The sequence below is a fragment of the Rhea americana genome, unplaced genomic scaffold (assembly GCF_003343005.1).
Source record: "Rhea americana isolate MKP2758 unplaced genomic scaffold, rheAme1 scaffold_30, whole genome shotgun sequence".
Taxonomy (NCBI): Eukaryota; Metazoa; Chordata; class Aves; order Rheiformes; family Rheidae; genus Rhea; species Rhea americana.
In genome coordinates this window covers 5,864,539-5,887,462 of record NW_028186424.1, presented here as the reverse complement: position 1 = coordinate 5,887,462, position 22,924 = coordinate 5,864,539, and the positions used below count along the sequence as shown (strand labels likewise).

General features: G+C 34.7%; 1 protein-coding gene across 1 annotated transcript in view; it reads right to left on the bottom strand.

Annotated features, from left to right (window-relative positions):
* The window catches only part of POLN (DNA polymerase nu), a 97,268-nt gene that overhangs the window by 58,722 nt on the left and 15,622 nt on the right, over window positions 1–22,924 (bottom strand). The window contains exons 8-15 of the mRNA XM_085309700.1: window positions 22,378–22,446; window positions 21,463–21,523; window positions 20,929–20,993; window positions 19,965–20,048; window positions 19,386–19,475; window positions 16,598–16,654; window positions 15,820–15,873; window positions 15,509–15,574 (exon numbers count right to left, since the gene is read on the bottom strand). Of these exons, the coding sequence (XP_085165826.1) occupies window positions 15,509–15,574; window positions 15,820–15,873; window positions 16,598–16,654; window positions 19,386–19,475; window positions 19,965–20,048; window positions 20,929–20,993; window positions 21,463–21,523; window positions 22,378–22,446 (546 nt within the window). The remainder of the gene's footprint in view (window positions 1–15,508; window positions 15,575–15,819; window positions 15,874–16,597; window positions 16,655–19,385; window positions 19,476–19,964; window positions 20,049–20,928; window positions 20,994–21,462; window positions 21,524–22,377; window positions 22,447–22,924) is intronic.

Sequence of the window (22,924 nt, the reverse complement as noted above, 5' to 3'; positions counted from 1 at the left end):
TTACTACTTGTCTTCATTGTTTCCAGACAAGTAAAAAGCTATTCTAGTGGATGATTAACAGGAGAACACTAGCATTAGTTTAAAATCATCAGTAGCTGCATATGGAAATGCTCAAAAAGTGTTAATCACAGATATAAAAAAAAAAAAGAGAGAGAGAGAGAGAAATCAGACTTGATTGTACTGCCTAATTCAGTTAGAGCACATCTTTTTTCAAGAAGCGCAAGGAGGAGGATCTGGAGAACGACAGATCAGTCAGCCTTGATTCCTGGGAAGGCAATGGAGCAAATAATCCTTGAAAACATTTCCAAACATATTAAGGACAAAAAGAAATTGAGAGCAGTCAGCATGGATTTATGAAGAGGAAACTACAGCTGACCAACCCGATAGCCTTCTACAATGAAATGATGAGCTCAGCATATGCTGTTTATCTTGACATCAGAAACCCTTTCAACCCCATTTCTCGTAACATTCTCGTAGAGAAATGGATGAAATACAGACTAGGTAAGATGAACTACCAGTCTGAAAGGTCTGTGATCAGCATCATAGTCCAGCGGACCTTTAAGTCTAGCTGTAGGCAAGCCACTAGTGAAGTACACCAGGGTCAATACTGGGTTAATATTGTTTAACATCTCCACTAAAGACCTGAATTATGAGACCCTGAGCAAGTCTGAAGATGATACAGAACTAGGAGGAGCAGCTGATGGACCAGACAGTTGGGCTGTCATTCAGAGGGACCTCAACAAGCTGGAGAAATGGTAAAACATTGCCACAAAATTCAACAAAGGGAAGTGTAAATAAAGTCCTGCACCTACACAGGAATAACCCTACGCACCAGTACAGACTGGGTACTAGCCATCTGGAAAGCAGCTTTACAACAAAGGACCTGGGACTCCTGGTGGACAAGAGGTTGAACGTGAGCCAGAAATGCACCCTTGTGCCAAGGAAGGCTAACAGTATTCTACGTTACATTAGGAAGTGCTTCCTCTGTACTCAGCACTGGTGAAACCACATCTGGTACTGTGGCCAGTTCGGGGTTCCCCTGCAAAAGACAGACATAGACATACTGCAGAAAGTCCAGTGAATGGCCATAAAGATGATTAAGGGCTTGAGTATGACATACAATGAGAGGCTGAGAGAGATGGGGTTGTTTAGCTTCAAGAAGAGAAGGTTTGGGGCTTTTTCAATCAATGTATATAAATGGGAGAGTGTAGAGAAGAGTGAGCTAGACTTTTCTCAGTGGTAATGGTCACAAATTAAAATACAAGAWATTATATTTAAACATAAGAAATCACTTTTTTACCGTGAGGGTGGATGAACACTGGACCAGATTGTCCAGAGAGGCTCTGGAATCTCCATCCTTGGAAATATYCAAAACTTGACTGGACACAGTCCTGGGAAACCTGTACTAATGAACTCTGCTTTGAGCAGGTGGCTTGTACTAGATGATTACTAGAGGTCCCTTCCAACCTCAAATATTTTGTGATTCTACGATTCTGTTTTTATATAACATTACTAAATTGATTTGTTTATCCTTGTGCCAGCCTGTTCTTTTCTGTACTTCACATAATCTCTGACTGAGCTAGAATCAAAGCACTCAATTAAATGAGACAACGGAAAGCCCTAGAAAGATTCTGGTTTCATTCCCAAATAAGATTTTTGTATGAGGTATGCTTGTAGCATAATATTACAATATATCAAAGATTAAAGACAGATACAAATACTTTTGCAGAATTTTTCAGTTACTTGGCACATCATGTCCTAGAATGCAAACTCTGAGGCAAGCTATTTCTTTTAAAATAAAAAGAGAAAAGAAAAAGTGAGAAACAACCATATTACAAAGCATTAGAATGAAAAAAGCCCTCCAAGGAAAAATTACTTAAAATYTCACTTGAAAAGGGAAAAAACTGAGCAGCATGAAAGCAGGAATAAAGCAAAATCAAATTCTTATAAGCAAGTGACCAATTTTACCACTGTGCATTTTTTTCTATACCATTTGTTAAAAGTCTAACCAGAACTCTTTTCTTTTCTGAACACAATCCAGTCAAGCACCGAATTCATTAAAGTCACTTTGGATATAATAAACACAGACTGGCTCCTTTTCCTGGATCTCCAAAGCTGACACCTTTTTTTGATGGTTAGATCTGCCATGCAAGGATCTAATGCTCAGAATCAACTTCTCATACCTTATAAAAATTCATTTACTTAGACGTATTTTCCCAGTATCCAGTAGGTTGTCACATCTCTGTATTTTTAGCTAAATTTTTCAAAAAGCATCATGCTGGAAAAGCAAAGCACATAGGCATGACAAAAAATTTTTTCATAGTGGACTGCTAAAATTGTAGATTTTATAAAACAGACTCCTGATGCCTGTTCTTTAACATTCCAATTTTATTGACYCTATAATCCATCCTAATGATCCTCTTGTATTCCCTACTCTAGTGTTTCCATCCAGTTTAGCAATCTTTTCTTGGTTCTGAAAATACCTTTATTAAAAGCTGTTCTGCTTTYGTCCCTTGTATCAGATGAAGACCATCTAGATTCTTGTCTCTGCTGTTAGGTTCTGTGTGTAGAGCCATTCAGAAACAATGGTAGACTTTATTTCAGCAAGGAAACTCAGAAAGACAAAACTGATGGACTCCTGATGTCTCTATTAAAGTCTCACAACACAGCTTTCTCACAAGGTGTTCAACTCTTGCAAAAAGAATGCTCTAATTCATAAGGAAAGTTGTAATTATGACAGAACTGTTCTCTTCAGACAAAAACTTAGTTTGACAAAATGAAATTCAAAATATTTTTTTAAATTTATGGCATCTATTTGATGCCTAGCATTTTATTGCTTCTGGAGCAGTACAGACCATCATTTGTTACAATGATAATAGATTGGTGGATGACTACTCCTTTGAGCTTTATATTCTATATCCCCAAAGCTATTTCTTTTTATTCTTGCAGTGKTTTTTTTTCCTTTTTTGCTTCTTTAAAATTTCTTACTGAAATTTTGAATTGTCTTCTTTTTGAATTGTCTCTTCTTGCTCTAAGTGGGACTGCATCTGTTGGGAACCCTGGGGGGATAAATTGTGCCCTCATAGCTCAGTTAATTACTTGGAGAAGAAATGTAAGCACAAGTTCAGTGAGCTACTTCCTTAATCTTCAACACTCTGCTTGCTCCTTTGTTAAAGACCAAAGCTGCTGGAGGAATCGTGAGGAAAACTGCATGCTGCCTAGAATATTATTCTTGCAACGAAGAACAATGAGACTTTTGAGTCTTGAGGGCACCCTCAACCTCAATTCACTCAATTTAACTGGCATCTCCAAAATTGATGGCAAGACACCCATGAAAAATTGCACAGCAGAAATATGAAAAACTTGATGATTTAGCTTTTGGAAAATTCAGATGTTTAATTATGTCCATAGCGGCATCTATCACAGCAAAGGAATAAACAGTTATTTGGTATTAAGATTTCTACATGAGAAATAATTTCAGGAGAGTTTGAAGCTCTTATTTTTTAAACTACAGCAAGTAGCTCAATAAAGATAATATGAAAATGAACAAGGTCACCATAGCAATACTAGAGTTTTGTGCCTTCATTCCCAGGCACATCTTAACTTGTGTGCAATTGCCACCTAGTGGCTAGTTAAAAGTTAAAGACATATTTTCCTTTACTAAACCACAGAATCATACAGTATCAGAATAGCAGAATCATGCTAGTAAATATTTCTATATTTTTGATACTAGATAATATTTTTAGCAACTGCATATGATTCAGAAGTAATGAAGTTGAATATAACACTCTTCTTTACCATGAGCACAGAATTACCAGGGTTTTATATCCGTCACTCAAGTATGAGACTTGACCTACCACCTTCTCACAAGCTTAAGAAGCTTTCAGAATGAATATAAGACAAGGAATAAAAAAAAAATGACAAAAATACTGACTTTTTTTAGATAGTTGGCCATGAAAAAAGAATAGTATATTTGACTACCTATGACTAATCCCCTTTTGCTATACTCTTCCAAATTTAGARTCTGCCAGTGACATCAGGCAATAATGGCAAAGTATAACATTAAGATGAACTAGATGAATGGTTTTCAAAATAACAAAAAAYATTTGACCTTAACAGCTTAGCAGTTTGACATGTTCTAGCACAAATTTTGACAAATCATAGGTTCAGCCCAGAGGCTGGRTTTTTTACTGAGATAACTAACATCTGTACAGCAAGCAATTGTGTATATACTTGGCCCTTCATTCATCTTACAAAGCGCCCAAAACGGCTTGTATATATATAGAATAGATTTAATCACCTATTTTATTTCATTGTTCTAACAGATAATGATACTCAAAATATAAGCTCAGTTAAATTTATGTTTATTAATACAAGAGGCTCTTAAACTCTGGGATGTAGGATGTACTCCAAAAAGATATGATTTGTTTTGGTGAAAAAACAGTGCTAAGGCATAGGAGGTAACAACCCTCTGATTATCAGTTAAAGCTAGTAAATATGGTACTAATTGTATTAATTCCTCCCAGCAAGAAGTGGTAATTCTTTATTCAATATTCGAACTCTGACAGGAACCTGGGCCCTCTGGAAAAGCTCTTTTTCATATTTTTGAGAGTTCTTCATTGTCCAGGATATTAGAGTTAAGGACTAGCAAACTGAGCAGGTCCTTAAACTATGAGTTAYTGTTTAAGAGTCACAGCTAACAGATGATCACGGTAATGCTGCAGAACTCAGGACAACAAGGCCATGTGGGAGTCAGTTAGATGATTCTCTGTCCTCTTTCGTCTAYCTTCAGTGACCCTCATACAGGCAGCTATCTATCTGTGTTCCAGCCAGGACAGAACACTTCCTTCTACAAAATTCTGAGTCAAATTTCCTGAGATTTTATAAAAGGATGCTGAGGAAACTGAATTGGCAATTTTTTCGCCCTTTGACACAGGAAAAAACTGTCAACACGGAAAGTTGACCATAATGGAGATGTAGAGATCCTTTCCCTGGAATTGTTTAGGAAGCCAATAACAAAGATTTTGAAAAGAYGTACTTTCTGAAAACTGGACATCCAAGCGAAGAAGAAATAGCTCTGGCTGCAACTAACATTTGATCTTCTTCTGTAACCCCTTCTCCATCCATAAGTCACTCTTTTCTCATTCTTCTTTTTCTCTCTACTTCATGTTTTGTCTTGTCAGAATTCTTGGCTCTTTTGACGTCATTTTCCTGACTGACAAACAGCATGGGAGAAGAACAACATATGGCAAAACAAACTATTTAAACGCTCCCAAAATCGTTGAAGAACTGAACAGGAAATTTAAAGCCATTGTTTGGAACAGCAAAGAACAAGTGCATATAGCAATGCTCTGAGTATATGAAACATAGATTTTTAAGAGAATATAAGAGGACTTTCAGAATAATACTTTCTTAAATTGATTGTTCTTTTCAATATTTTCTAAAGTGCCAATAGATTGAAATAATCTAAAATATACTAAAAGAGCAGACTGTAAAACATGAAGAAAAATAGAAAATTCCTTACGTATATTCCCCTCTCAGACATATTTCTTATTCTGATCTTTTAAATTCTAGTTTGTAACTTCTAAATTTAATTTAAATTTGTCATATTAAAACACGAGTTTTTATAGTCACCATAATGCACTACGTTTATACTTCTAGTTTTGTAATTATTCATCTCTAGCGCAACATTGCGCTGTTCATTTTTGTCTTTTTCTTCGATTTCTCTTAACGGAGAAAAAAGAGAGGCCCCAAGCTGGGAAATTAAAGCCTGTAATTCATGGCAACAATGACAGAAGATGTTTGATGAAAACAAAAATCAGATGGACAACATGTAATCTAATTCTGATCTCTGCTAATTCTGCTCTCTGCCGTTCAATAGCAGAAAGTCAGTAGAAAAATACAAACCCAGTGTCCCTGGAGTATCTGCAGCCATGATGAAAGGTAAAGGAAAGTATTAGTCCTTTCTTGCTAAAGGGGCTTACTCCTGCTTCTTAGCAAGTTGGTCACATCTAGCTCTTTTGTGAACCTGAGATTAAGGTAATTCATTATAAGCTACCAGTAGTATGATTTGGGCATGATTCCAGCCTGAATTATCCTCCTTTTCTGTTTATAGCAAACAGAAAAGCAAGGAGATTAGAYAGATTGTCAGAAGAATGCATGCTTCATAGTCTCTTAAAACTAGAGCGTTTTCAGATTTTGAAAAATGACAACAGAAGAAAACAATTTAAAAACAGAAAAATGTTAAGAAATATTTTAGTAAAAACTAAACTGGAGTAATTGAASTTTGAAGCATAAGGGTAAGTATGTCACAACTAATTGTAGCTTTGCTATGTGGGATGGAAATTAAAATATCTTTTCTCCTCCAGTTAAGCCCTGATTCCTTGTTCATTGATAAACTTTGAACCTAAGAAACAGTCCTCCTTTTTGAACTAGTAACATCATGCAAAGCAAAAAGTAGCAGACAGAATAAACAGGGATGGTCAAACTGTTCTAAGAAAAATAAGATTGGATTCATCACAGTAAATGGCACAACCATTCTAAAGACAGTTAAATTTTGTCTTAATGTGACAAGTAACCTTCACATAATTCTAATTTCAAAATTTTCAGGCTGTGCTTCTTTTAAATATAGATATTCACTATGAAGGTTTGACAGCTGTAAGAAAAGAAATGTCAATCAAAAAATGCTAGCATAGGAAATGCAGAGCAATATTTTTTAAAATAAATTTTTTACAGTACATTYCTAATTAGGTAATGTTTTATGTTTATGACGGATGTGATAAAACACTACAAAGAAAAAAAATACATTCAAGCTGTACAGGCAACTTGCTCACAAGGAAAGAAAACCCATCTCATTTTTTAGATAATATGAAGATGTCTAATATATATACTTTTTTCAAACATAATGGAAAATTCACAGCTTCATCTTATGATTCCTTTCACAGCATCAGGTGAATATCACTGCTAAAAAAAATTCATTAACTTCGTGTAACTAAARTAAGGTGCACAAGATGTGACCTGAACCAATAACTGTGGTTAGTGGAACTTAAAGTTGTACTGAAGTCTGTACCTCCTAAAAACACAACTGTAATGGCACTTTTCAGTAATAAATCATTTTGGTYTCTTCTCATCCCTAACCTTTACCTTGTGCACATAATGGAGCAGGAGAATAAAAGCAGCTTTCCTCTTTCTGAAGCTTTATAAAGTATAGGAAYTGAAGAAAAAAAGTACTAAAAATCTTCCACATCATAGAAAGCTACTCCTGCTCAACTTCTGAGTTAATGATACAGTAAAATATGAAACACCTATCAGACAAGAAGCAAATAACCTATACTAAAAAAAAATTCTTAAGAGCAGCATGAAAAGAGAGTTGAGGCACATCTAGCACAGTAAAACCTTAAGGTTTCTAGCCAGTCTCAGAAATTTTATAACTTTTTYTTAAATTTACAGTCTACTTGGTGCTTCTGCATTCCTGTGGGTACTTCAGAATAGCATGAAAACTTTAAAATAATTTATCATAGCCAAGACCTTGGAGCTTAATTTCTATTCATTCATTTTGTTGTTTCTTTGATAAATGCAACAGTCCCCCCCCTTGTTTATACTGCATGCATTCAATCACAGTGATTTCCAGTAATATTCCTGCCCTCCTTCGTGCTTTATGTGATAAAATCTTATCCTATAGTATATAATAGTATGTTAGATTTATRTCATTCAGAAAAACCAGCACATTTTAAAGAAATTTCATCAGCAAAGGATAGTCTGTCTTAGCCGGCTAGAAATATCAATACTATAAATATTGATCTTCTACAAAAGATCCAATTATGAACCTGCAGGAAGCCAATCTCTGGCTTGTCCTAGAGTTGGATTTGAAAACAAGATATTCTTGTTAGATAGAGTGAATCTTCTTGAATATATTGAATCTTATTGAAAAAATTTCCAGCTAACAAACTGTTCAAGCAAGAGCATAGAGAACAGAGTCTTGTTTTATCTGAGTAATGAGATGTAACAGTTCTACAGGTCAATGGAAACGTATGCATCCARCAGGATTCTGGGCTTCAACCACCTCTGGGGAAAAAAAATCTTATTTTTGTCTACTGAGGGAAAATACACATGATGAAAAACAAAGTAATCAAATGAAAAAAATGTAATCCTAGAATGGAGCCAAAATTCAAATTTTTGTGATAGAAGAAATATGGTGGTATGATGATTTCAGCTGTGAAGACCCCCAGATAATCCACTGGAATACTGCATGAGTAAGAGACTACTTCTTGGAAAGGAATGCCACAATATGAAGACGCATGCATTTTCTGCTTGGCTTAAGGCTGCTTTTAAACTCATTCGACTCAGAAGTTCTCCCTGAAGACAAGGTAAAGGAATGATAAGAGGAGCAGAGGAGCTCTCCTCTGCTAACTGCAAATTCAGTGATTCCAAGCTGAAGTAGGGGCAGGAGGCCTGAAGCTGGAATGGCACATGCAAGCTGGTCCTAGAGGTCACCAACCTTGAGGAAGCACTTGGGGCTAAAGACACRGCAAGTGTACAACAGTGGGTGTGTTTAGCCTTGTTTGGAATAGTAGAAATACAGGTTCTCTGAGATCCAAGTAGCTAATAAACCCCTGTATCTTCCCTTGTTATTCTGTAAACCTTCCCATAGGAAAACAAAATGTCAGTTATGATGGTGACCTCAGAACAGCACCTTCAGGCTTGTAGGCCTTCAGGTTGTAGGCTCAGACAAGGTCTATAACAGAAATAAAAGGGGACAGATTCTGGTCTCTAGTCCTTGTGACATGTATCACAGCATGGCTCAAATCCATTCTGATAAATAGGCACATTATTATTTCCTATAATATAAAGATGATAGATGACTTACTGCACATTGCTGAAGATACACTTTTTGAGCAACTGTCTTACAGATGAGGACAGTGAAAATGAACTCAGCAGGAGATGGGCTACATCAGTTCTTAAACTCCTCAGTACAGAGGTACAAGGACCTCAGGGGATAACAACAGATGGCATTCCCAAGCACAAGGAACATATGCTCAGCCAGGAGCTGAAATGTGTTTGGACAAATACTGGAAGAACAGAGATTGTGATTACAGATATTATTAAAATTACTTCACTTTAAAAAGCTTTTAATTTGTAAAGTACTGAAAGGCAGGTAGATAGCTAAAGATCACTGTTGACCAAAGATGATCCTAATTTTGTTTTTTGTTAGTCATTTGCTCCAGTYATATTCATCTTAGAGAAAAAAAATGCAGTAATACTAGCTATACTCCATTACGGATTTCTAAAAGGTGATCAGTGCATAGTTTTGGCTTCTGCCTGCAGAYCTTATACCTCTGCATCACTGGCAGAGGCCTTCCAGGAATAAAATGAATCTGTATATGCCAAACTACATTAATAAAGGTCACTCAACAGTGGTAGGTGCTCAAGTGCTAGTAATTTAATTTACAGTATCTTAGAATTTTAACGTAATAAATGGAATTACGCAGTGCCATTATCTTGCTAGCACAGGCAAGATGTTCTCTGTTTTCTAGAAGTATAAGCTTCTCTGAGGAGCTTTTTGCCAGAAACTAAAGGAGAGTGAAGGAGGAATTCAGCCTCCACAGTGAATATTTCATATTGTGCTAAAAATACTTTAGCTTGTATTACCCTGAGTTGTATGGAAGCTTTCATTTTTGAGCTGTTAATTTTAATTGCTCTTTACATTTCTGTGCTGACATTTAGCTTGTAGAAGAAATAATGACAGACTCCCTATCTATGCTGCATTATGCAAGCATTTTTTATTTTGATTTCTGTATAGAAGCAGATTTATACTGACTTCATATTATCTTTAAGTACCACACAAAACATAATTGTACATACAAAGATAAACCTAAATAGAAGAGAGGTTATCTACATGATTGAACTCCTCCTATTACCACAGAATTACGGCTCAGATGACACTCCAAGCTTTACCAAGCCAGATGAAAAATACTATGCTATAAAATGTAGTCTCTGCATTGGATACACTAAATTCACCATAATATTCATAAACATGTTATATGAACATGTTATACAAACCTACTGCAGTGTTGATGTAATGTAAATTTGTATCATAACAGCAGCTGAATTGAAGTCTTGACAATATGCTCTTTCATTCAAGTGAAATTTCACTATAATACCAAACAAAAAACTGGAAGTGAGAAAGAAAGAGAGGAAATAGGGAATTTCTGTCTCCAGTGTTGTAAATACACTTCTTTACAAATGTCAAAACCTTCGCTAAAATGTATCTCTAAAAATAAAGTAACAATAAGAGGGATTGTATAACCATAAAAACTCTGAATACAACAAAATAAGATACTGTCTTAATGATAATAGTGCAGTCATGATCAATATGTGACTCAGTAGTATTGTCTGAAACATTAAATAGAAGCATCGTAAAAAGGAAAAACACATTTTGAATCCAAGAGATACTCAAAGAAGAGAGGCAGACCACAATAAAGAGCATGCATGCTCTGACTTTCTCTATGAACACATCAGCACATCTGAGTGATATGTTCTTTGTATAGACTAAAAAAAAATACCACAATTAATTGCTCGGATGAAAAGGTCCAAGGAAATGCATAGCCAAAAAAAGTTCAGTTTTTCATCTCTGCTAAGATAATCTTAAAAATTCATTATTTTGGTGAAGCCTATGTCAGAGCATAATTACCTACAAGTGCTTTAGTTAACTTAGGTAACAATAAAGAAGAATTTTGACTGGATGTTTCAAATAAACTTGGAATATGTCTGACTGACTTGTCACTATCCCCAGTGTTTTCCAATAGGTATACTTCAAAAAAAAATTATAGAAAACACAATCAAGTAAGATCAATGCAAATATAAGGATCACACTGCAGCACTCTCTGTCCGTTCCATGTCATATGAGAACTAGATAAAAAAAAATGATACTTGTCATAGTGCAGTTTTACAAGCACCCAAGGCATTAGTTCATTTCTGCTGAAAAAAGAGATCTCACCAGGTCTCTACTCCCAGACACAGTGTCTGGCTGCCTACCACGCACCAGCTCCGATACCTGCCAGGCCCTTCTAAGCGCTGTGAAAGAAAGGGCCAGGGGAAGCAGGACACCTTTTCAGTAGTAGCGAGATGCCGTACAAATTTGAAATACCTTGTGGAACATTCTGTATATGCTGGAATATTCGTGATTAGAGACGATAAACTGTCTCACAAAGTATTGGTAGATCACAGGTCAGCCTGTAGCCTTAAGGAGGCCTATGACAGAATGCCTCAAATGTGAAAGTTGTTACAATCTATCAGGGTCAAATTTTGATAGCATGATTCTGATAGTCCAGTCTGGTTGGTATGCATGTCCATGGGTATGCTAAGGATGCAAAACCTGCTAGGATAGCATTATCAGAGGACTGAGATCAGGCAGAGGGAAACAGGCAGCATCTCATTCACACTAGCCATAAATCATAGAATCATCATAGAATGGTAAGGTTGGAAGGGACCTCTGGAGATCATCTAGTCCAACCCTCAGCATACCCCTGTACGGGGATTGAACCCACAACCTTGGCATTAGCAGCACCACGCTCTAACCAACTGAGCTAAACCATAAACCAYGGGATAAACTATCCCAAAAATACATCTGAGTTTTATCTCAGAAGGAACTAGTCCATTCACTGCAGAAGACAGCCCAGAAGGAAACTAACATACCTACATTGTGAACAGAGACTTCCACACACACTGATAAAAAATTAATTGACCAAACAGACTTATTTTTGATGGCAGTTATACAGGACGACCTCTACTTCAAGAGATTTTGTCTCTTGCATTAGAATTAAAATGAGATGGACAATCTATTATTCATATTCCATAGGCTGCTAATAACATTTTCTAATAAATAAGCATAAAAATCTCTATCATGTATACAACGGCAAAAGGTATTGCTTATATCTGCTGGGTAGACTGAGAGGTATTCAACACTCAGCATTTCAGTTTTCTTCTGGTCTATGTTTGAGCACATGAATATTCAACTATACTCTAGTTAGTTTCTATAATGATATTCCTGCTTTCCAAATTAAAGGTTAATCTGCTTTTCTGACTGATAAATTAATTATTTTACTTCTTGACCTTTTGGGACAAGATGGTAAAAACAGTTTTCCTACTAACAAATAGGAATGCTTTCATTTTTTTTCACCTGGCCTGAGAAAGTAAAGCACTTTATTTATCACTAATATGCCTTTTTGTCACTAAAAGGAAGGAAACGCCCCTTGAAGCCTACCCATCTGTGCCTTTTAGTTTAATGATACAAACATCTTCTGAAGTATGCAAGCATAAACTCATTAGCAACTCATTAGTGCTCTCTGCTGCAGCAGCCTGTGGGGGAAAAACCATAGTACAGAATATCTGATTCTACTACAGAAGTTTACATCTTAAATCAAATTATACCACACAGTTATATGCAATCTTTATATCCAGGCTAGGATTCTCTTCTCATTCTAAAAGAGGTTTTACCTTAACTGGCTTTACGCCTCCCCTCCTCTGTCATGACTTACTTTTGCTTTAAAAGGTGAGAGGCTGGAGAGTGGTATTTTAAGGTAGGCTTGGAAAGTATATATTAAATCTTTATGAATGTAATATGATCATTTTTGACAAGCAATATAATAAAGGAGCATGCAAATGTAGACAAGACCAATATATTTGTACAAAATAATCATTAAAAATAAAATATTCAAATAAGGAGCCTAATTAGCTGTTCCTAATAGTCAATCCATCATAGAATGGAAAAAATTACTTTATAATGTATCCATATTCTAGTTATTTGATTGAAGAATTGAAGGGTTTATATTTATTTTTAGTTTCCCAATATGCCAGTTCTCATGAAGTAGCAAACAGACATTTACAATGCTATAGCAGGAAATTACAATAGCAAATGTGCCCTGTTTAATGATGTACTATATTATTAAATATCATTTTTTGTTATTTGTGAAAAACACATTAATTACGAAACACACATTGCACAGAAAAAGAAATCAAAAGAAATGGAGCACACAGCTACACCGAAACTGACGTTTAGGTGGAAAACAACAGTAAAGTTCTACAAAAAATAAAATCCTCTAAGTTGCTGCAAGTCTAGTCATAAAAATTCACATGAATAAGCTTAACTATTGACAGTATTTTGCGGACAAGATCAAAAATATACATCATCCATATATCAGACGCGGATTTGTTTGGAAACAGATCACAGAATGAAAACAAAATTCTGCTCTGTGCTTTATGTCTGGTCATTTCCCCTTAAACTTATGAGATCAAATTCTTCTTAGATTCTATTTAAGGTCTCTAAGGAAAGAGGACAGATTGATCCATTATCTCTATCAAATCAAAAAAACATAAAAGGAAACCTTTGTCTGGAACCCTGTCTCTCATTATAAATGCTGCAAATGGAATGTTTTTTTTCCTATTTAAATTCTTGCTTTATCTGATTTACACTCATGTTTTGCTTTAATCACTCTTTAAAGAATTTTAAAAAACTGTTAAACTACCTAAGCAAATATTCAGCTAAAATTTGACATAATATCATAGTGACTGCAGAAATATCTAAAATATTTATGATTTTGGCAAGAACCTCCCAATCTCTCACCACTTAGTAAAGTGACCTGGCATTGYGGTTATGTCTTATATACCAATAAACTAGCCCTATTCAGAAACAGATGGTTTAAGTTCAATAAACATTCCACACAAAAATACCATGCCAATGTTTCCCCTTACAATAAAAACTCAGCTTAAAACAACATTGGATCCTAACTGTAGCAGCATTATTTTGGAAAAAAACAACCTTTTAGAAAAGCAGAGTTCATGCTATTTATAGCCTGCTAGGCTGAAAGTCACCTTAGAGTGTATGTGGTCCTCAAGATGGCTATCTGTTCAGCTCTGACTTGTAATATCTGTACAGCAGATCAGAACATTTAGCAACTATGACCTTCATAATCTATTTTTCTGTTCCCTGCTGTCACTTCTCCCCACCTGAGTGCCTAAAAAGTGGGAGCAGTAATAACATTCCTCAGTTTCATTGTTTATTCAGAATCACAAAACAGAGTTTTTCACTCAGCATGAAGCATAAGCACTTTCTATAAATTTTTTGATGACAAATGGTATGCAAATACATACCATGAAAGCAGCAAGATGTAAATGAATTCTGAGCTGCCAAGGTAGGTAAAAGAAAAGCTAAGTCACCAGTACTGTGACAAAAGAACCTCCCAGGACAGGTTTTTGCCAGCACTCCAAAGCTCATTGTATTAGTGAGGACTTGCGAGGAGCCTCATGAGTCCTCCCATGCTGAGCAGGCACAACTGAATGGTWACTTCTAACACCTCTACTCCTAATTGGTGCTGCAGGTAACCATGATCTTGCCTCTGAGACTGCAGAAGACTTCCAGTACCACTTTTACCCATGATACTTAAGGCTAGTATCCATATAGATTGATAAGCAGTATTCAAACCTGCATGGACAAGAACTGACAGTACTTTTGGGCACAGGTTAGCAGGAGAGCAGCTTCTCCAATTCCCATTAGACTTCATGAGTCAAACTCCACTTCAGTGTCTACAAGGTTGCCACAGGGCTAGTGGTCAGAACTTTSTCATGATTAAACCAAATAGAAAATTTCTCCAGGTAGGCAGTCACTTTTTCTACTGCTCTTCCTCCTCCAACACCTCTGAGACTTGAGCCCATGGGGCGATCTGCACTCCTATCCCRGTATCAGGGGKCTGCATACTCATCTGCACAGCTACTGGCTCCAAAAGAAATGAAATGCAAAAGGCTTCACCTGTTCCTACAAAGAGCAGTATACTCCTTAAATTTCAAGCAAAATGTTACAATAAAATAAATTCATCCATGTACTTAAAAAGGTCACAGTGGCAAAACTCAAAGTTTCTAGCTGTCCCGAAACTCAAATAAAAGATATTCCAGCCAGAAACACAGCATTATAGCAGAAGCCACAAAAGGAAGCRCAAAGAGCCTAAATATCATAGCCATATAAGCCAGCAGCTGGCAGRTTACTAAAACAACAACTCTTGTCTGCTATGAAGCATGAAGCTGAATTCTAGAAGAAATGAGCTGTTGGTCTTGCTCTTGTTACTCCTCTTTTTTCCAGAATCCCCCGGTAGCTTCCAGAGCTTACCAAMCCTTTACAGGGAGCAGTTCATATACACCAGGAATCATTAAAAAAACATATTCAGCAGAGATCTGGAGTTTGCATCGCTCACAATCATATCTTCCTGCTTTAAGTAAAYTTCTGGTAAAGAATATTAAATTCTAATCTAAAGATAATGGAAAATATTCATAAAATTAAATGTTATAGAAGGAAGCACCTGTTTAATAGACTTTTTCAGTCTTCCATTTACATACAATATTGCAATTGTTAGAAGAAAACTAGAACAAACCCTTTCATGAGTTAAAAACATGGAATATTTTACATAAATKACATTATTTTTAAATTCAAAGTAAAATGTAAATCTTCTAAAAGACTCACTGGATGTTTGGCTGAAAGTCTGCCAGTCACAGTTCCTGTTTGATTCCATGTAGAAGAAATAAATCCCTTTAAATGAAGTRAAGTAAAAATCAAAATAAAAGTAGACATACATGTAAAAAGAATATATTTCTCTGAAGTGTAAGTAATGCAAATATTAGTAAAGAAAATTCACKGCAAACAGGCTTGCAATACCAACAATAAATCATTTTTGATACAAAAAAAAGTTTAACTGTAAATGCTGCAATTATTTCATGTAATTTTATGACTTCTTTGAAATACCACATTTGGCTGACCATGTGTTGTATTTTTACCTTTCTCGTGCATGTTAGTAGTCCATCTACATATGTTGATTTTATCTTATGAACCTAAATCACATAAAGGCAAGAAAAGGCAAATTCTTATCCATAAATATAACAGATTTTCAAATTATATTCTTCAAATGCTKATTTTTTTTTYYTTTAAAAAAAAAGGATACAAATAGTWTTACCTTTGAAAATAATGGATGTATATTCACTTGAACTACTAATATAAGTCAGGCAGGTGCTGGGTTATACGCCAAATCCAGGTCTATGCAGATACTAGCAAATAAACTATCAGAATTTACATTTGTCAATCAATGAATGACACAAAAAAAGCTCCCAAAAGCTCCACTTTTTCTCTTGGAAATGCATCTACTGAAAACCCAAACATTAAGCAAAAGAGCAGACTAAATAGGTTGTTCTGGATTTTCAGGAAGCTCTGTCAGGTGAAAAACAGCATAATGAGTTATCTCCTTCACTTTCTTCAGTGTATTTCTTCAGGGCTCAAAAAAAGATTTTGAGAGGGTTTTATAGCACTAGTCAAATTTAACAGCAAAGTTTTCCAAATGCTTTTGCAACAGTGTTTTGATAGCTATATTTACATAGTGCAAAACAGAAGTATAACTTTTAAATTTAGAAACTCTTCAGAATACCTAAAACCTCAAAAATAAATATTTAAATGAATTTAAATAACAGCCTAGTCAACATTTTTTCATTTAGTTGTGAATATGTTATTTCTTGCTAATTTTTGTTTCAGCACTACTACAATATATAAAAAAACTCCGCTCACCTGTCGGTATTCTAAAATTATCTTAGGCAAGGGATGAAGATCTTGCAACTTACTTAGCTGCAAAATAACAAACCTGAATTACTCTTAYGCTTTTCTGTTAATTGGCATTATTTAACTGTTTAAATTTAACCTTTAGAACACTGATTTGTTTTTTACATTTAAGTACCAGTAAATAGAATACATAATTATTTTTGGAGGAAGAAATTCTTTCTCCTAAATGAATTGACTAAATAATAGGCTAGAGAACTATGTTCTTAGTAGCAATCTTCCTTAGGCCCAAGGAAGCCTTCATTCTTTCCCACCTTCAACAGGAAGACTGGAAAGTATCCTGTCCTTCCAATTTCATCCCTTCTCAGAGAGAGATAAAATCTTTTCCACAAGGACTTTGAAAACACAGAGGGGTGAGAAGAGTTGGTGGTGTTTTTTTTTTATTTATTTTTTTTTATTTGTTTGTTTTTTGTACTAGATAGCATCTATCTGAGATGGTAACATGGTAAAAGGATATAAAATAATTTACAAAAAAAAACACGTCTAGCAAAGACAACAGGGTAATTTTTTCTGTTTCTAGGAGACTTTCAGACAAATTAAGTTGAAATTGTCAAATCCTAAACCAAAAAAATCAAGCATATTTCTGTTTAATTTGCTTGTAAATTGCCACAGAAGGTTATTAAGAAAGTGAATTAAATTATTCAAAGAGAGATTCGGTATGTATTAGTACAACAAAGATATCAGGAACTACAATAGGCTAGGGTGAAAAATAGATGTGACTATACCAGAACAGAGATTTAAAAGGATAAGTTTCTTTCTCACTGCCAGGGAGARACAATATCTTAATTACCTTTTATTTATCTACTAGAATGGTTTCAGTTTACCTTTCTTTAATTTACCCAGCCTTATCAATTGTTGGAAATAGAAAACTGGTCTAAGTAAAAACCTTGCTTTGATCCACCACAGCATGGCTTACGTTCCCACAAAAAGAAGACATATTCTATTTTGCTAACCCCACTCATCTTCCAAGGCTTATTGTTGCTCTCCAAGATTACATATTTCATCTATAACACCTCCTTCTCATCAAATGTGGTGTGATTCATATCATTATGCAGTTGATATTACCCCAGAGACAGTATCCAGATACTAGTTTACTAGTTTGGCCTAAAAGCTGAATTTCCTCCTACACGAGAAACAAATACAACGTTTTTTACCTTTCCCAAAGGTATTTGTTCTCAGCTATGAGTTTATTATTTTAATTTGATCCCCATGTAAGCTGGACTAACACAATTGCTGCACTAAATCATAGAAATCAATGCAGCAACSCACAGGTCTCTTCTGCAGTAAGAAGGAATTTTATTATTTTAGCAAAAGGAAGGGACAGCCACATATGCCTCTAAAAGTTATCAAAAAGTCTGCAGCCTAATCGTGACTTCATCATTTTCAGACAAATGTTTTTGGCCAGGTTCTTGCACTTTTGGGTGAATGACTGTTGAAAATGATCTACTGCAACAATAACAGAAGAAAGAACTGGAGAAGTTTCATAGAAGTAATAATTACTGCACTGAATTTGAAGATACATTTGATCTTTTGTACAGACTTATCAAAGTGTCTAGACTGTTTAGTCATTAGCATTCTAGGGGAATATGATTCAACCATGAGTATGCAGATCTCACACCAAATATACCCTCTCCTAATGAAGGCAATTATCTCCACAGAGGACAAAAATGAGGAAAGTTCWTGCACATGAAAAGTAAAACATGGACTATACAAAGAAAGTGACGATTCTCATTTCAAACTACAAGTATTTCCCACAGAACTGTTTCCTTAGATTAACAATGAGTTGAGGATCAYAAAAAGACAATGACAAGGTATTAGCCCAGATCTCCTAACGTAAGAAAGGTTTGGTTGGTAGTTTTCTTACAGARCAGATTTTAAGTTAACATTCTCTTCTTTCACCTCTAATCTCTTCCACCCAACCAGTCAGTCATCTATAACTTACAAAAATCTAACAAGTGAGAAAGTCTCCCAGCTTTGAAGAGGATCATAAGTGTATCCCAGTACTAYGACTTTTTAACGATGGTTATAGCTAAAGTTTAGATTCTACATYTGGTTTATTTGTTTGTTTTTCTTCATCACAGAGAGCAACCTGAAGACAGAGAATACTGCACAGTCATCAWTTTTTTTTTTTAGAATGCTTTCAGTTTTTGAGGGAGAGAAGTCTGAATTATACTGCAAAGCAGAATTCTTGTAAATGTATTCAGATTATCCTGGAAAATTTGGAAATAACATTAACAATCAAAAAAACATAAACATCTCATTTGTGTTTCATAATGAGAGAGAAATCCTGAAAGATGAAAAAATACCTGAATAGTTTATTGCTAGCTCCAAAACTGATTTAAGAGAATCCTGTAGATAGATAAGACTAGGCTTGGCATTAGATCAGACCTCCCTGTAGAGTCACTGCAAGGTGCTATGAAATTCTAACAACTTCAAGTCAGAAAATCTGTCTTTTTCCTTTACTTCTGACAAATCTGTATATACTATAAAGCTGCCTKTCTACATTACACCTGATAAATGTCAAGGGCAGTAGAATTCTTCTCTTACCATTCTTGAYAAATGCTCTCTAAGATGGACAACCTCCCTCCCCTTCATTCATGGCATAAGTAAAGGAAGTGTGATAAGTACAATACAAAAATAAATCAAGATGGGTAGGTAGACAAATGACAATTTTGCTGAAACATAATTTAGAACAATWTCTAAATTACACATAAAGTTTAAAAACCTCTTCCAATCTTACCACAGCTTCTGAGGTGGATTCAACTTGCTGTATCTCAGTTCTGGGAATTTTCTCGCACAGCATATGCAGTTTCAATTTTTCAAATAATATCTACATTAAGAAAAACATAACCGAACAATTTCAATGTTTCACATACTGAAAACAGAATGGAACATTATTTGGTGTCTGAACTTAAAGTCCRAAAAACAGATTTCAAGGAAACTCTAGCTGACTCTGCTTCAGCAGGGGGAGTAGACCAGATGATCTCCAGAGGTCCCTTCCMATTTCAACTAGTCTTTGATTCTGTGAAAACAGAGCATACTGTAGCAAATAGAGAACATGCAGCTGAAAAGATCAAATTGTTATTATTTGATCTATTATTTGTAAATTAGTGTATTTACTAAAATCATTTTTCTTTAAAGCCACTTAAATACAATTTGTCAAAATTGCTGAATTTATGAAAAAAATGTCATGTCCTCCATTATAAAAAGAAAAGATGATAATCACTACCTAAGAAGAATTCTTAAGTTTTAATGACAACTTTCTATGTTTTATAACTCTTCAATTAAAATTGCCTAATAATAATAGTATAAATATTACCTCTCTGAGCTGACTACTGCTYGTCAAAAGGAATTGTTCTCCAGCARCTTGATGGGCTTCCTGCTCAAGCTCCTTCAGTCGCAACTATAAGTTAGTACCTCTGAGTTATTCTGCTTACTTTATTATTTTCTTCACTGTTCAGTTACTTCCTAGGTTAATAAGCATATTGGACTTCTACTTAAAAATTGGTACTTTATAAAGCATAATCATTGTTGGCTATCAACATTTGGTCAATGGATTACTTATGTACTCTTTAAGCTGTATTTCATCACAATTTGAGAAGGGGATTTACTGTAGTAAAAAGTATCAAAATTTGAAGGAGAATAATTTAGACTGTCCATGGACTATGGAGGTCTGTGAGAAACAGAGCTATGCAAATTACTCTGGTAAACTTCTGGTAAGCCTGCTAGACTAGTAAGATTACCTAGTCAGACTTCATAAAAWGCATATTCTTGTTATGCTACAAAGTAGTGTTCTCTTGTATCTATTTTAATCAACTGGGAAACAAYAAACTTAGATCCATCAGAACATGTAACTTATAAAGACAGTTTTTTATTGGCAAAAAATATATAGATAGCAATCTCTTCTCAGCAAGATGGTTATTGATAACTGTAGGTTCAGAAATATTCAGTAAGATTTCTATTCTACAACATACCTGATCTAAAAGAGGTTGTGAATTTGGAGAGCATTCTTTGTACAGGACAAGGCTAATGAAATAAATGTGTCTTTTTTTTTCTTGTGCAAATAAATACAGAATTATCCTAATATGCAAACTTTATTAGCTRTATTTATATTAATAAAAATCTAAATAATCTAAATAAAAATAATAAATCTAAATACAAATCAAAACTGTTGGTTGGAAAACATGACAAAATAGAAAAGATTTCTTCTTTTTAAAATAGTTATTCTCCATAYACAGTCAGAAAAATTTCCCAAAGAAAATATAAAGATTGATAAAATTTACCCCCAGAATCTCTGATGTTTTTTTCAGTTCCTGTTTGTTCACATGTATTTGGTGTGTTTCCATCACTGTAAATACAAATATATAATGAGAACAATTATATCAGTTCTATTTAAAAATCAATGTATTGTTATATAATAAAATAAGCACCACAATGAGAAAGAAAAATTTGAGATTCTATTTTCCATTTGACAATGACTTGCCTGAGATCCTCATTAACTCAGCTGTGTCAAATTAAATACTTAGAGTATTTATGACGTTTGCAAAGTTCAAGATGAAGCACGTAAGTAGTTTGACTTTTAGAGGGACTTGTGACAAGACACTTAAATACATATTTGGATTCCTAGTTTKGGGCACTTACAATTGATGATTTTGATCTTACGTGCTTCCTAGTCTGTAAAATGGAAACTCYGGAACTCACACGTGTTATGAGGATACAGTAACATTTAGTATTCTGAGTTATAACATTCTATTAAAACATAGTAAGTAGGTGCGTGAAAATGGTGAAGATTCATATTTTGAACTGAACTTTCATACCTGCCAGAATTTTGATCAGTGGAACCTCTAATGTGGAAAATAATTTCCACAAACCTTGAACCTGTAAAATAAGATGGAAACAAACTTGTTAGTATCAAACAATTTCAGCTTAAAACATAYATCTGTAAGTGTCATTCTGTGGATCTATTTTCCAGTAAGCAGTATTTTACTTTCTGAATAATCTCTTTTTATATGACCAGGCTGTTTGTGGAATTAAATACTACTTAGTATGAATTACAGTGTCTGAATACCAACCATTATATCATTTTGTGGAGAAAGGTACAGGAACAATACTCTATCAATGAATGCCTTATATTTGCTATATCAAAGACTAGAATCCTATGAGGCACCTTCCACCAGAATTTGAACATAACACTAAATTCTGATACTCTTCCAGCTACATGATAATAAGAAAGAAAAAGCTAAAAGAGCTCTTGAAATGCATTCTGAACTTCAGTWATGGTTAATACAACCATTCTCTCTACAGCAATAGATATGCTGAGAGTTTTTGACCACAAGGAAGACACTTTGTAAATATGTGTAAAAAACAGCTACWTGGTGTTTTAGGAAATAAAACATCATCTCATATAGCTTCAAAATACCAAATGAAAATAYAATCACAATATTCTAAACATTTATTGTTGTTATAATATTCATATAAATGTGCAAGTTAACCTGTATAGGAAAACTTKATTTTCAAGACTAACCTTCAGGCTAAATGCTTCCTTCTTCTAGAAAAAAATAACAGATTTAATGGACAATATTACTTTAATGTGGACCAGCAGTAAGGACTGAAGCCCTCCATTTTACTACAGGGAGATTCTGATCTGAATGAGAGGTATATCACTAACTTTTTTTTAAGTTCATTTTACTACTCTAGAAGTTACATCAGAATATCTGCTTTTCAAATCTTACCTGTAAGTCATGAGTAAGGTCCATCATTACATTATAAAGCTTCTCCAAATGTAAACCTATGTTTTGATACTGAAAAAAGACTATTTTATTACTAACATAAAAATCATTCAGAACACTATCTGTTCTAAAAGGGATTAAACTGTATATTTTTCCATATTTGTCTCCTATTATATTTAGCATTTGAGTAATATTCTTAGAGCTCTGACAAACACAATTTGMAGATGTACAGAGGAATACAGAGATGAGCAGTTCCTTTATTTATATTCTGCACAGATTGAGTATGGAGAAATAGTACTGCTAYACTGCCTTTGATGTTGAAGCAAGAATTCTATTGCTACTTCTAAAATAAGAAAAATCTGCTTTGCAGTTTCATTACTGCTGGCAGCATTGCCCCCCTTTCATGCGCAAACTATTCACTTCCTTTTCTTCTGTTCCAGCAAGCCCAGAATCCAAATGAAAGACAATTATGCTAGGCATAGTGGTAGTGTCTGCAGATCCTTGTCCATGACAGTTTGAAAGAAATCTATTGCAAATAGAATTGCAGGAT